Here is a 12,568-nt window from a genome sequence, read left to right as displayed (position 1 = left end):
TAATAATAAAAGTGTGAATAAATAAAAAACTCAACCACTCAGGAATTTTAAAACTCTTGCCTAAGCAATAACTTGTGCCAAAGAAGCAATCAAAACCAGAGGTTATCAAATCTGGAATTTATTTTAGTGAAAGTAAACCAGAAATTTAGCTTCATTTTTCTCCATGTGACTATCCAGTGGACTCAATACCACTTCCTCAAGAATCGAGAATTTCCAAACTGATTTAAAATGCTGTTTTTATGCCACACCAAATAGAGTCGGGGAGATCCTTCTATAAAGAAGAAAACCAGAAGCACTCTAGTTGGTGCTTTTGGCTGGATCTTCAGTAACAGCTTCTTGGATATTTGCTTTAGCAATTTCTTCCCTTCTAATTCACTTTATTAAAACAAAACAAACAAAACAAACAAAATACCTTCAAAAGTGCAATATAGAGAGTGGCTTCTGTTTTCCTGACTGAAATCAAGTGTGGCACCATAGAGGCTGGTGTTTCAGTAATGGTCGGCTATGTCAAATGCTGCTAAAAGCATGAGTAAGATGAGATTAGATTAAAACGTTAGATAAGATTAGTTGACTTTGGTAAGAGCAGTTTCATTCAAGTGATGAGTTAGATTACAGTAGGTTAAGGAGTGTATTAGAGAAGCAGAAATGAAGAGGGCAGTCAGCTCTTTCAGGAATGTTGGTTATTCAGGTGAACAGAGAAATGAGTCAACGGCTAAAGGGGAATATGAGGTCGAGGAATAATGTTTTAAAGATGGAATACACGAATGGGAAAACTATATATATATACCAGTATTACTGAAATGTATCTCTACCACTGCTAGTATGGTACTGTCTGACATCAGTAAGAACTCTGGCAGATTGGTACAAGGAGACGTTCTTAGTTTGAGAAGCCTGAGATAACTGCTGACTGGAGTTTGTTCTTATGGTATAGTGAGACAATGTGAGGGGGAAGGCAGGAATGTGCATGAAGGGTGTAAAAGAAGAAATGTATCCACTTATTGGTAGGCCCTCATCATCTCTTGCATCAGTCTATTTAATAAGTGACTAGGGAGACACAAATATTGCACTCATCTTTAAGGGAAAACACCAAAATGTGTTGAAGTGGAATTAGACTACTATATAGCCTCTTAAATCAGAATTAAATTAGAATAAGATAATTCGAGGTTTACAATCATCTTTCCCTTTTCATTACCTTACATATATGTTTTTCATAATAAGCTAAATGGTTCCAGGACTATATTATCTGGGGATACCTAGATTTAATTGTTTTTAAATTTTTAAAAATCTAGACAAATTCTTGTAAGATACATTATAGAATATTATAAGTGAGAACTTATTCTAAACTATGGGAAAAAATGTTTTGCTCTTTTAGTGAAATGTGTACTTACTTTGAATAATATTTCTTCATTCCATTTTGGATTCAAAGTCTAAAAGACAACAAACGAAGCGTCACTAATTTTTATATTTTGTCATATAAAAATAAAACTGTATTTAAAGATTTTTTGAATTCTGCTAAGTCTAACCTTTTTAATGGTTTTCGTTTGTACACTTGTTAAAATTCCATTCATTGGGTCATATAACGTCACTCTCACATAAGGATCACTGTTAAAATTAAAAAAGAAAGTTAACTGTTCCTTATTCCCAAACTCAGATAACTCAAACTATAAAAATCACAGAATTTTCCTTGTTAATAATTTCTACAATTATTTCCTACACTTCAAGGTAAGGGTTCCTTAGGTACGGGTAAGTAATTATAATAATTTTTACATCTTGTTAAAAAGCTAAAGTACCATGTTAAAGTACCATCTTGTTAAAAAGCTAAAGTACCAAAGAATTCCAAAGAAAAAGTTTTAGTAACAATTTAATGATTTCCAAACTTTTTTAGATTTTTAAAATTTTGTTTGATTTTTTATTACATTTTTTTCTCCTCCTGGGTTAAGATGGTTAATTCAATGATTTTCAAGAACTAGCTCTGCAAAACCTCAGGTTGTCCCAAGTTATTTCATGGGTGTAAATGCTTTTTTACAAAATAAAGGCAAAATGCTTTCAGCTCAAAATAGTTATCTGTCATATAACCTCTTCTACAAAGAGATGTGGAGAAGGAAAAATAAAGATTTTTGTCCATTTTGAATTGGTGTTTTTATTGTATTATTGAGTTGTAAGAGATATTTATATATTGTGGATTAAACATGTGAGATACATCTTTTGAATGTATTTCTTCCCATCTGTGGCTTGCCTTTTTCTTTTCTTAACTGTGTCTTTCAAACAACAGAAGTTTTTAATTCTGACACAGTCTATTTCAACAATTTTCTTTCTTTTATGGTTTATACCTTTCAAGTCCTAGTCAAGAAATTTTTGTGTATCCCAGTAGAACAAAGATTTTCTCCTATGTGTTCTTATAGAAGTTTTATAACTTTAGCTTATTAATGTTCTATATGTTGTGTGGTAAGGAATGAGGTTTATTTTGTTCCATCCAGATAACCAGTTGTTCCAGTATCATGTATTGAAAGACTATCCTTTCTCTTGAATTATCTTAACACTTTTTGTCAAAAAGCAAACTGACCATGTATGTATGTAGAGAGAGAGAGAGAGAGAGTGTGTGTGTGTGTGTGTGTGTGTGTGTGTGTGTGTGTGTTTCTACACTCTATCTCATTCCATTGAACAATACCATTATCTATTCTTATGCCAATATCACTCTGTCTTGATTACTATAGCTGTATAGGAAGCCTTTACAATTTTGTTCTTTTTCAAAATTGTTTTGGCTATTCCATGTCCTTTGACTTTCCATAAAAATACTGAAATTAGCTTGTCAATTTCTCCAAACAAGCAGAGTGGGATTTTGATTGGGACTGTATCAAATCTAGTCAATTTCAAGAGAAATACCACTCTAACAATATTAAATCTTCCAATTCAGGAATATGGCATATTATCTACCGATTTACATCTTCAGTTTCCCTCAGCAATGTTTTCTAGTTTTCAGTATACAATTCTTGAAAATATTTTGTTAAATTTATTTCTAAGTTTTTACTTTTATGCTACTGTAAATGGAGATTTAAACATTATCTAATAGTTCATTGATAGGATATAAAAATATAACTGATTTTGATACAATGACTTTGTATCTTGTGGCCTTGTATCTTATTAGTTCTAGCTTTTTTGTAGATTCCTTAGGGTTTTCTGTATACATGATCATGTTGCCTACAGATAATTTTTTCTTTTTCAGTCTGCATTATTTTTATTTCTTTTACTTGCCATATTACATCACTCGGACATCCAGTACAGGGTTGCATTAAATGTGAGAGCAGACAATCTTATCTCATTCCTGAGTTTAAGTAGGAAGCATTCAGACTGTCACCAGTGAGTACGACGTTAGGTATAGGTTTTTCCACAGATAATCTTAATTAGGTTTAGAACATTCCTATCTCTCTCTAGCAAGGAGTTTCTATCATAAATGGGTGTTAAATTGTCAGATGCTTTTTCTGCTTTTATTAAAATGACCATGTCTTTTTCTTTTATTCTATTCATATGGTGATCTACATTGATTAATTTTCAGATGTTAAACCAATGTTGCATTTTATTCTAAGCTTGCTGAGCGTTTCTATCATATGCACTTTCTACACTATTGAAATGATCATTTTTTTTCTTCTGTACTATATTACTATGAATTAAATTGAATAGTTTTTTAGAAAATGTTGAACAAACTTTGCATTCCTAGGAAAACTCCCACCAGGTCATATATTTTTATATATTGTTCAACAGAGGGCTATTCAAGTTTCCATTTCTTCTGTAATTAATTTTGGTAATCTGTATCTCTCAAGGAGTTTTTCTATTTCATCTAAGTTGTGCATGATTCTTTATTAGTATGAAGTTGTGCGCAATATTCTCTTTTTGTCTTTTTCATTTCCATAAGATCTATAGCAATGTCTCTGCTTTCATTCTCATTATGGTAATTTGTGCCTTCTCTCTTTTGATCAGTCCAGCTAGAAGTTTAAAAATTTTATCGATCCTTTCAAAGAACAAGCTTTTGATGTCAATGGTTTTTTTCTACCATTGTTCATTTTCCATTCCACTAACTTCAGCCTTTATCTTTATTATTTTCTTTCTTCTACTTACTTTGGAATTAATCTGCTTTTTTTTTTTTATAATTTCTTAAGATCAGAACTCAAACCATTCATTTATATCTTGCTCCTTTTCTAAGTTAAGCATTTTAAAACTCTAAATTTTCCTCTAAATATTACTTTAGCTGTACTCTATAAATGTTGATATTGCTGTATTTTCATTTTCATTCTGTTCAAAACGTTTTCTAATTTCTCCCGTGATTTCTTCTTTGACCTATAGATTATTTAGAAGTATATTGTTTTATTTCCAAATGTTTAGGTTTTTCTAGATATCTTAATGTTATTGTTTTCTAACTTAACTCCATTGTTATCAAAGAATGTCCTGTATATCATTTCAGTCTTTTCAAAATTCCTGAGACTTGTCCTGTGGCCTTACACATGACCTATGTTGGTGAATGTACGATGTGCACTTGAACAGAATGTGAATTTTGCCGTTGTTTGAGTTATTATTTTAGGGCCCAATATATTATGGCAGGCAGACTCCAGGGTAGCTCCTATTATCCCTACCTCCTAATGTTCATGCCCTTTGTGTTGTGTTCCTCTTAAATGTGGGAAGAACCGACAAATTCTAATCATACATAATGGCAAAAGTGACAGAGTGTATGTGATTGCATTACATAAGATTGTAACCTATCTTGCCAGGACACTCTCTCTCTTGCTAACTCTGAAGAACCTGGCTGCTAGCTTGTGGCCTGCCATATGAGGAAGGCCATACGGCAAGAATCTTAAGGTGGCCTCTGACTGACAGCCAGCAAGAAACTGAAGCCCTTAGTCTGGTAGCCTGCAAGGAACTGAATACTGTCAATGACCACACCACATGAGCCTGGAAGTGGATCCTTCCCCACACTGTGGCCTCAGATGAGTCCACAGCCCTGGCCAATACCTGATTGCAGCTTTGTTAGAAGGAGAGGACCTAGCTAAACTACACAGGGCCTTCAGACTCACAGAAACTATGAGATAATAAACGTGCATTCTTTTAAGCTGCTAAATTTGTGGTCATAATTGTGCAGCAATAGATAAATAATACATGTATGATTTATATTGGTGAATGTACCATGTGCACTTGAGAAGAATGTATTTTGCAGTTGTTAGAAACAGTGTTTTTTAGGTCGAAGCTATTCATAATATTGTTCAAATTTATGTTTTTGTTGATTTTGTCTAGCTGTTTCATCAATTGCTGAGAGACGTATTAATGTCTTCAATTATGACTGTGAAATTTTTAATTGTCCCTTTAATTCTGTCCAGTTTACTTTCATATATTTTCAAGTTCTGTTAACAGGCACATACAAATTTATGATTGTTATATCTTCTCGATGAATTTATTTTATTGTTATGAAATGTCTGCAAGTAATTCTTTGTGTTAAAATCTATTTTATCAGATATTAATATATCCACTTCAATCTTTTTATCCTTACTGTCTGCATGGCATATTTCTTTGCATCCATTTTTTTTCAATTTAGCTATACCTTTATATTTTAAGTGCATCTTTTATAGACAATGTAATTGAATATTGTTTTTCAATCCATTCTAACCACCTCTGCATCATCTTTACCTTAGACCATTAATGTTTAATGTAATATTAGGTCTACCTAATTATTACACTAGGTCTATTAATTTATTGGTTTTCTATTCTTCCCTCCTCCCTTTTTTCTTTTTACTGATAATTTGTTCTTCCTTTCCTAGCCTTCTGTTTATTTTATTTTTCAAGGATTTCATTTTTTAAATATCTATTGTTTTTTTATCTATAATTTTTTACATTATTTTTAGTAGATCATCTAGGTATTACAATATATGCCCTTTATTTTTTATTCCACTTACACTTAATATTGTGCCACTCTACTAAATTGGTCCATAAGCCACAGCTATCTCTGTCCTTTATGCTACGGTTGTTATAGATATATATTACATCTACATATAATATAAACCCTGCAAGACAATAAATTGTGATTTAAATAGGCATGTTTTATTTTTAAAAGTTTTTATGAAAACAACAAGAGATCTTTTGTACGTTCCCATACATTTACCATTTCTAATGCTCTTCATTTCTTTCTGAGGATCTGAGTTTCCATATTATCTATTCTTTTTAGCTGGAAAAATATCCTTTAGCTTTTCTTATAGTGCAGGTCAGCTGATGACAAGGTCTCATAGTTTTCTTTCATCTGAAAATGTCATTATTTTGTCATCAGCAGGATATTTTCACTTAATATAGAATTCTGAATTGACAGTTGTTATTCTATTTTTCCACTTTCTTCTGGCCTCTATAGTTTCCTGTGAGAGGTCAGTCCTTAACTGAATTGTAGTTCCTAGGTATGTAATATGTCATTTTCTTCACTTTCTTCGGTCAGGATATTTCTTTATACTTGGCTTTCAACAGTCTGACTACTATGTGCCTCGGTATATTCAGCTTAGTGTTTATCCTGCTTGGTATTTTTAATACTATATATTTTTATCTTTCATCATTTGGAAAAAAATGGCCATATTTCTACAAAAAATGTTTTGCCTCATTTTTTCTCTCTCTCCTATATTTAAGACCCTAATTACATGTATGTTAGACTGTCTGACATTATCAAAGAAGTCCCTTAGGCTCTGTTCATCTTTTAAAATTTTTCAATCTTTGTCTCATTTTCTAATTAGGAAATAATTTCTACTGATTTATCTTTAAGTTCAATTAATTTGTCTTCTTCATCTTCATTCTTCTGTTAATTAATCCAAGAATTTTAATTTCAAATATTGTATTCTTCAGTTTTAAAATATTCATTTTTTATGGTTTCTATTTCATTCCTGAGATTTCTAGTCTTTTGATTTATGTGAGTGTATGCTCTTTTCTCTACTGAGAATGTGTTCCAATTTCTCAGTTGTTTATATATCATATAATTTTGAATTATATCCTGGACATTATAAGTGTTAGGTTGTGGAATCTCTGGATTCTGCAGTTTTTCTCTGATGAGTATTTGTTTGTTTATTATATTTTATCCTGCAATTAATTATCTTATTTGGACTAGAACCAAAATCCCTATTTATTGGGCAGTAACTCTGATCTCTAGTCATATCTTTTGTCTTTAGCTGAGTTGCTTTGAATCTGCTATCATATCTGTGATTCAGAGTCAGCAAGAGACAACAGTAGATTAGTTTGGGAATCTCTTCGACAGTTCTTTCTCCTCCAGAATCCTCACCATTGCCATGTTTTTGTTTTTGTTCTTTTCCCCAGATAAGTCTTCTGGCTTCCCAGACCATGAAGACTATAATTTTTTCAGGTGCTGGCTCCACGTGGCCTTAGACTAATTCATAAAATTGAGAACTCAGTACAATTCCTCACCTCCACACATGGACTCCCTACTAGGCTTTGCCTGCTCTGTTCATTCTCCATTACCTTCAGGTTGCTGCTTTTTGTGTTATATTCAGAGTTTATGGTTGCTAAAGAATTAGTCTGTTAGAATTTTATCAATGCCCAGAAGCAGAACTCATAAATGTATCTTACAACTACCACTGAGTTGTACCTTTGTTTGTCTAATTTCGCAAATTCAGTAATTCAGATATCAATGAATTTAGCAAACCACCAATAGGAAATATTGATAATCTCTCACAAAAATTTACTAATAATATTATTCAATTTTTCATCTAACTAAAGTTTAGAAACAATTATTAACAAGTGCAAAGCTTTAAAAGTACAACCCAAATTCATATACTTACCTAGCTCCCAAGATATCTTTCTTGGCAAGGCCTATTCCAGCTATAACTTTCACCCTCACAATTCGGGAATTTTCCTAAAATACAAAATACAAAAATGTATATTTTATTTTCATGTACTTGATAACTTATCTAAGAAACATATTTTTAAATATATATATATATCTCAAATAAAGTAACCAGGATATTAAAATTAATTGAAGAAATCTTTTTCGAGAATTTGATTAAGGGAATCCCCGCTCATCCGGGAGGCTCAGTGGATCCCTAGAGTGGTGCAGCTAACAGAGCTGAGCAAGGAGCAGACTCCCAGCACCAGTGCGTGCTGGCCCTGGGCAGGTAGACAGGGTGGGAGGGCAACTGCAGGGGTCCACTGGGCCCCACCAGGAAGTGTCTGAGTCCCAATGCTTGAGAAGCAGCAGGAGCCTCTGAAGAGCCACACACAGTTTCTTTTGAAAATGGAGATACTGGATTTCAGGTCAAGATGGCGGAGTAGGAAAATGCTGTGTTCATCTCCTCCCATTACCATATCAAAATTACAACTAAATTATAGAACGAACACCCTTGAGAACCACATGAAGACTAGCTGAATAGAAGTTCTGTAACTTAAAGATATAACGGAGACACCACATGGAAACTGGTAGGAAGGGTAGAGACTCTAAACGGGCTGGTCCCACACCCGTGTGTGGCAGTTGAGGATCGGGAGGGATATCTCACCACTGAGGAGTGAGGGGTTTTAAAAGCATCAATAGAAAAGCAGTTAATAACCTACAAGGGAGCTCCCATAAGACTATCAACAGATTTCTCTACAGAAATTTTGCAGGCCAGAAGAAACTGGCGTGAAATAGTCAAAGTGACGAAAAGCAAGGACCTACAACCAAGATTACTCTGTCCAGCTAGGCTATCATTTACAATCAAAGGAGAAATAAAAAGCTCCCCAGAAATAAAAAAAAAAAAAAGCTGAAGGAGTTCATCACTACCAAATCAGTATTATAAGAAATATTAAAGGGACTTCTTTAAGAAGAAGAAAAGAATTCAAAACTGTGACTAAGAAAATATCACAAAGAAAAAAAATTCTCACTGACAAAGGCGAACACATAATAAAAGCAGTGGATCGACAAACAAGCTAGTACAAAGGCTAAAAGGCAAAAGTAGGAAGATTATCTGTAATTACAAAAGTAAATTAAGAGATAAACACAAACACACACACAAAAGAAGTAAAAAAATAATGACAAAAACATAAACGTGGAGGAGCGAGTAAAAATGGTAGTGACTTTAGAATGTGTTCAAACTTATGCAACTATCAACTTAAAATGACTGCTATATAGATAGTTTGGTATATATAAAGCACATAGTAACCACAAACAAAAAATCTAAAAGAGCTATACAAGAAATAAAGAGAAAGATATCCAAACACAGTACCTCAGAAAGTCATCAACATACAAGAGAAGAGAGCAAGAGAATAAAAAAAAAAATGAGAACTACAAAAACAATCAGAAAACAATTAATAAAATAGCAATAACAAAATACCAATCAATAATTACTTTAAATGTAAATGAATTAAATTCTCCAATCAAAAATTGAATGGATTAAGATAAAAAACAAGTGGTACATTTATACAATGGAAAATTAGTTGGCCATAAAAAAGAATGAAATTTTACCATTCATGACAACATGGATGGACCATGAGGCTATTATGCTAAGTGAAATAAGTCAGGCAGAAAAAGATAAATACATACTATTTAACTTATACGTAGAATCTAAAATGCAAATTAATGGAATAAAAAAAACAGATTAGATACAGAGAACAAACTGATGGTCGTCAGATGGGAAGGGGTTTGGGTGGTGAAAAAGAATAAAGGATTAAGTATGAATTGGCAGTTACAAAATAGTCATGAGGATGTAAAGTACAGCATAGGAAATATTGTCAGTAATATTGTACTAACTATATATGGAATTAGGTGGGTACAAGACCTACTGGAGGGAATCACTTCATAAATTATATAAATATATAACCACTATGCTGTACACCTGAAACTAATACAATATTGAATGTTAACTGTAATTTAAAAAAAATTTTTAATTTTTTTAAAAAGCAAAAAAATGGGGACATTAGTTTCCGTTGTATTTTTCAAACTTATTTTTGTATATATTAAAACTAACAATTTTTATATAAAATATTAATTCAATTAAAAGCTTTATAAGAAAAAAATGAAAACTATATTGTTATGTATAGATGACTGATTATCCACCAAGAAAGCCAAAAAAATTAGAGTCAAATTTTTACATTGAGTAATAATTTATCATTGCTTCCAAGAAAATCTATAGTCATTAGAACTAATATGAATTTGTCATTGTTGCTATGTATACAATAACACAAAATCAAGAGTTCCTAATCATTTGTAATAACTATTTAGGAAGATAACTATTTTTTAAATTGCATTCAATTGGTTATATATTAAATAAACACTATAATGTACTGGTACTGTAATGTATCAAATATTAAATTTCTTGGGTATCAATACCACTATGAGGTTTTATATAAGAATGTATTAGTTTTAAAAGATATATATTGAAATATTTAGGGATAAATTGTGATAAGTCTGAAACTTACTCTTAAATGGCTCAACAAATAAAAAGTTGAACACTGAGTGTGTGTGTGTGTGTGTATGTGTGTGTGAATGTTTGTAAGCATGCAAATAAAGGAAATAAACAAAATGTTACCAATTTCTGGATCCAGCTGATGAGTATACAGGTATTTATTATACTACTGTTTCAACTGTCCTATAGATTTGAAATTGTTCGAAATCAAAACTGGGGAAAAAATCATAACAGAGAATGCATATATTTAGAAATTCCCAAGTAACCTAAACTGTTAGACACAGATAAATAAAATTAATTTAAAAAACATTTAAAAACCTTTATGGATAAAATTATTTTAAAAATTGAAGAACATAAAGAAGACTTAAATAAAGAAATTCACTATATTTATAGATGAAAATAATTAATATTGTTTGTTTTCTCCAAAGTAACCTATAAATTCAATTCAATTCCAACTCCCTGCCTTGAATTTTTTCATAGATCTTAACAAATAATTTTGAAATTCATAGGGGTGAGTAAAGAAGTAAACAATAATATTCCATCACTATCTTATACTACATATAAAAACAAATTCCAGATGCATTAAAGTCTGAAAGTGAAAAAGAAAATTTTTTAATTTTATACAAAAATTAAGAATATTTCTATAACGTTGGGATAGGAAAGGATTTAAAAAAATAAAAACCCTAATGGGAAAAGTTGTTAGATTTGGCATTAACCTGTGTGAGAAATAATGCTATGAGCAAAATGAAAAGTCAAGGGGAAAGACAGGGTGTAAGAAGTATTTAAAATATGTACCATTGACAAACTATGATTATCCAAATTATATTTTAAAAACTCCTAAAATCCAGTAAGTGAAATATAAACAACCCAATACAAGAAGTCATAGAGAATGGCTAATAAACACATAAAAAGATCCTCAATCTCACGGGTAACCAGAGAGAACTCTAAAACACTGTTGGTAAAACTGCAAATTGAGAATCATTTTGAGGAGATATTTGGCAAAAGCTAATAAAAATCTAAATCAATAACTCAGGAATTCTACTTTTAGATACATCCCGTAGATAAACACTTGCTCACGTATTCAAGGAGATAAGCATAAGAGTATTCACAGTACCATTAACAAGATCAAAAACAATATGAAATAAATGTTGCCCAACAGATAGCAACCTAACTGATTCTATTCTGAAATTATCCCACTTCCAACAATCATATTCCTTTCTGAGGAGAGGTCTGAGAGGGAGAAAATATACATATCATAGAGCATTTATTTTAGTCTTCTTCCATTTCTATGTACTTATAACCACCTTGTTCCTGGAGGTTTCACTGAATAAATATGATAAACGGGCACCAATCTCCAAGACTGAATTCTGAAAATTAGAAATCTTTTCTGTGATGACTTAGTAGCACAGTTTTTTCAAGTGATAATGTGTAATCAAAAGTGCCATCAGCAAATAACGTTATTTGCTGATCTTACCTTTTCTAAGTGCAGACAAGTGTTTATAATTTGTATATGAACTTAATTGAAATTATCATACCCCTCTAAAAAAAATTAATCCATATTTGTGGAGCCTCTACTGAAACTATCCCCCAGAAGTCCCTGAAGAAAAATGTAACAAGCATTAATTAAAAACAATTCCAGGAAATGATAAATTACTCACAGTCACAGACATGTTTAACTTTTTAACTTTCTCCTTGCATTTCCCATTACAAAAATCAGAACTAATTATATTAGATGCTATGGTTAACTGATACGAAGCTATATTGATTTAAGATCCTTTCATAAAATTAAATAAGAAAAAAAGAAATGCCATATATTTTCATATTTGTACTTGTTTAACTTTATTTTATAAATTTATGCTAGCAAATTGTCAAAACTGGTTTTTAGTCACATCTATAAGCAGAGATCATAACACCTCACATCATCTTCGAAAATGAAGAAGAGGATAAAAACTTCAACTGGAGACAAAACTCTTCAATAATTTTAGAATCATGATACTAAAAGTATTATTAACAGAAATCTGGACAGCTCTCAAGTGAGTAAAAAAGAAACAAAACTTAAACATCTTTTCCTTAATCAAAACAGGGACATTATCCTCAAACAGATCACAGCTCTTCACTTAAGCTGGAATCTTCCCCTTCCACTCATAAGAGAGCATTATTGATTT

The 12,568-nt window shown here is 31.6% G+C and overlaps 1 protein-coding gene across 2 annotated transcripts in view; it reads right to left on the bottom strand.

The window, feature by feature from the left end:
- The window catches only part of NEDD4 (neural precursor cell expressed, developmentally down-regulated 4, E3 ubiquitin protein ligase), a 96,559-nt gene that overhangs the window by 76,130 nt on the left and 7,861 nt on the right, over nt 1-12,568 (bottom strand). Inside the window, exons 2-4 of one of the 2 annotated variants that reach the window (XM_006920336.3) lie at nt 7,809-7,882; nt 1,524-1,602; nt 1,389-1,427 (exon numbers count right to left, since the gene is read on the bottom strand). In XM_006920336.3, the coding sequence (XP_006920398.1) occupies nt 1,389-1,427; nt 1,524-1,602; nt 7,809-7,882 (192 nt within the window). Of the gene's footprint in view, nt 1-1,388; nt 1,428-1,523; nt 1,603-7,808; nt 7,883-12,568 lie in introns of those variants that run through there. The other variant, XM_025038737.1, reaches the window with a different exon arrangement.

Source organism: Pteropus alecto, unplaced genomic scaffold (genome assembly GCF_000325575.1).
Source record: "Pteropus alecto unplaced genomic scaffold, ASM32557v1 scaffold86, whole genome shotgun sequence".
Classification (NCBI taxonomy): Eukaryota; Metazoa; Chordata; class Mammalia; order Chiroptera; family Pteropodidae; genus Pteropus; species Pteropus alecto.
This window is presented reverse-complemented; position numbering and strand designations above follow the sequence as displayed.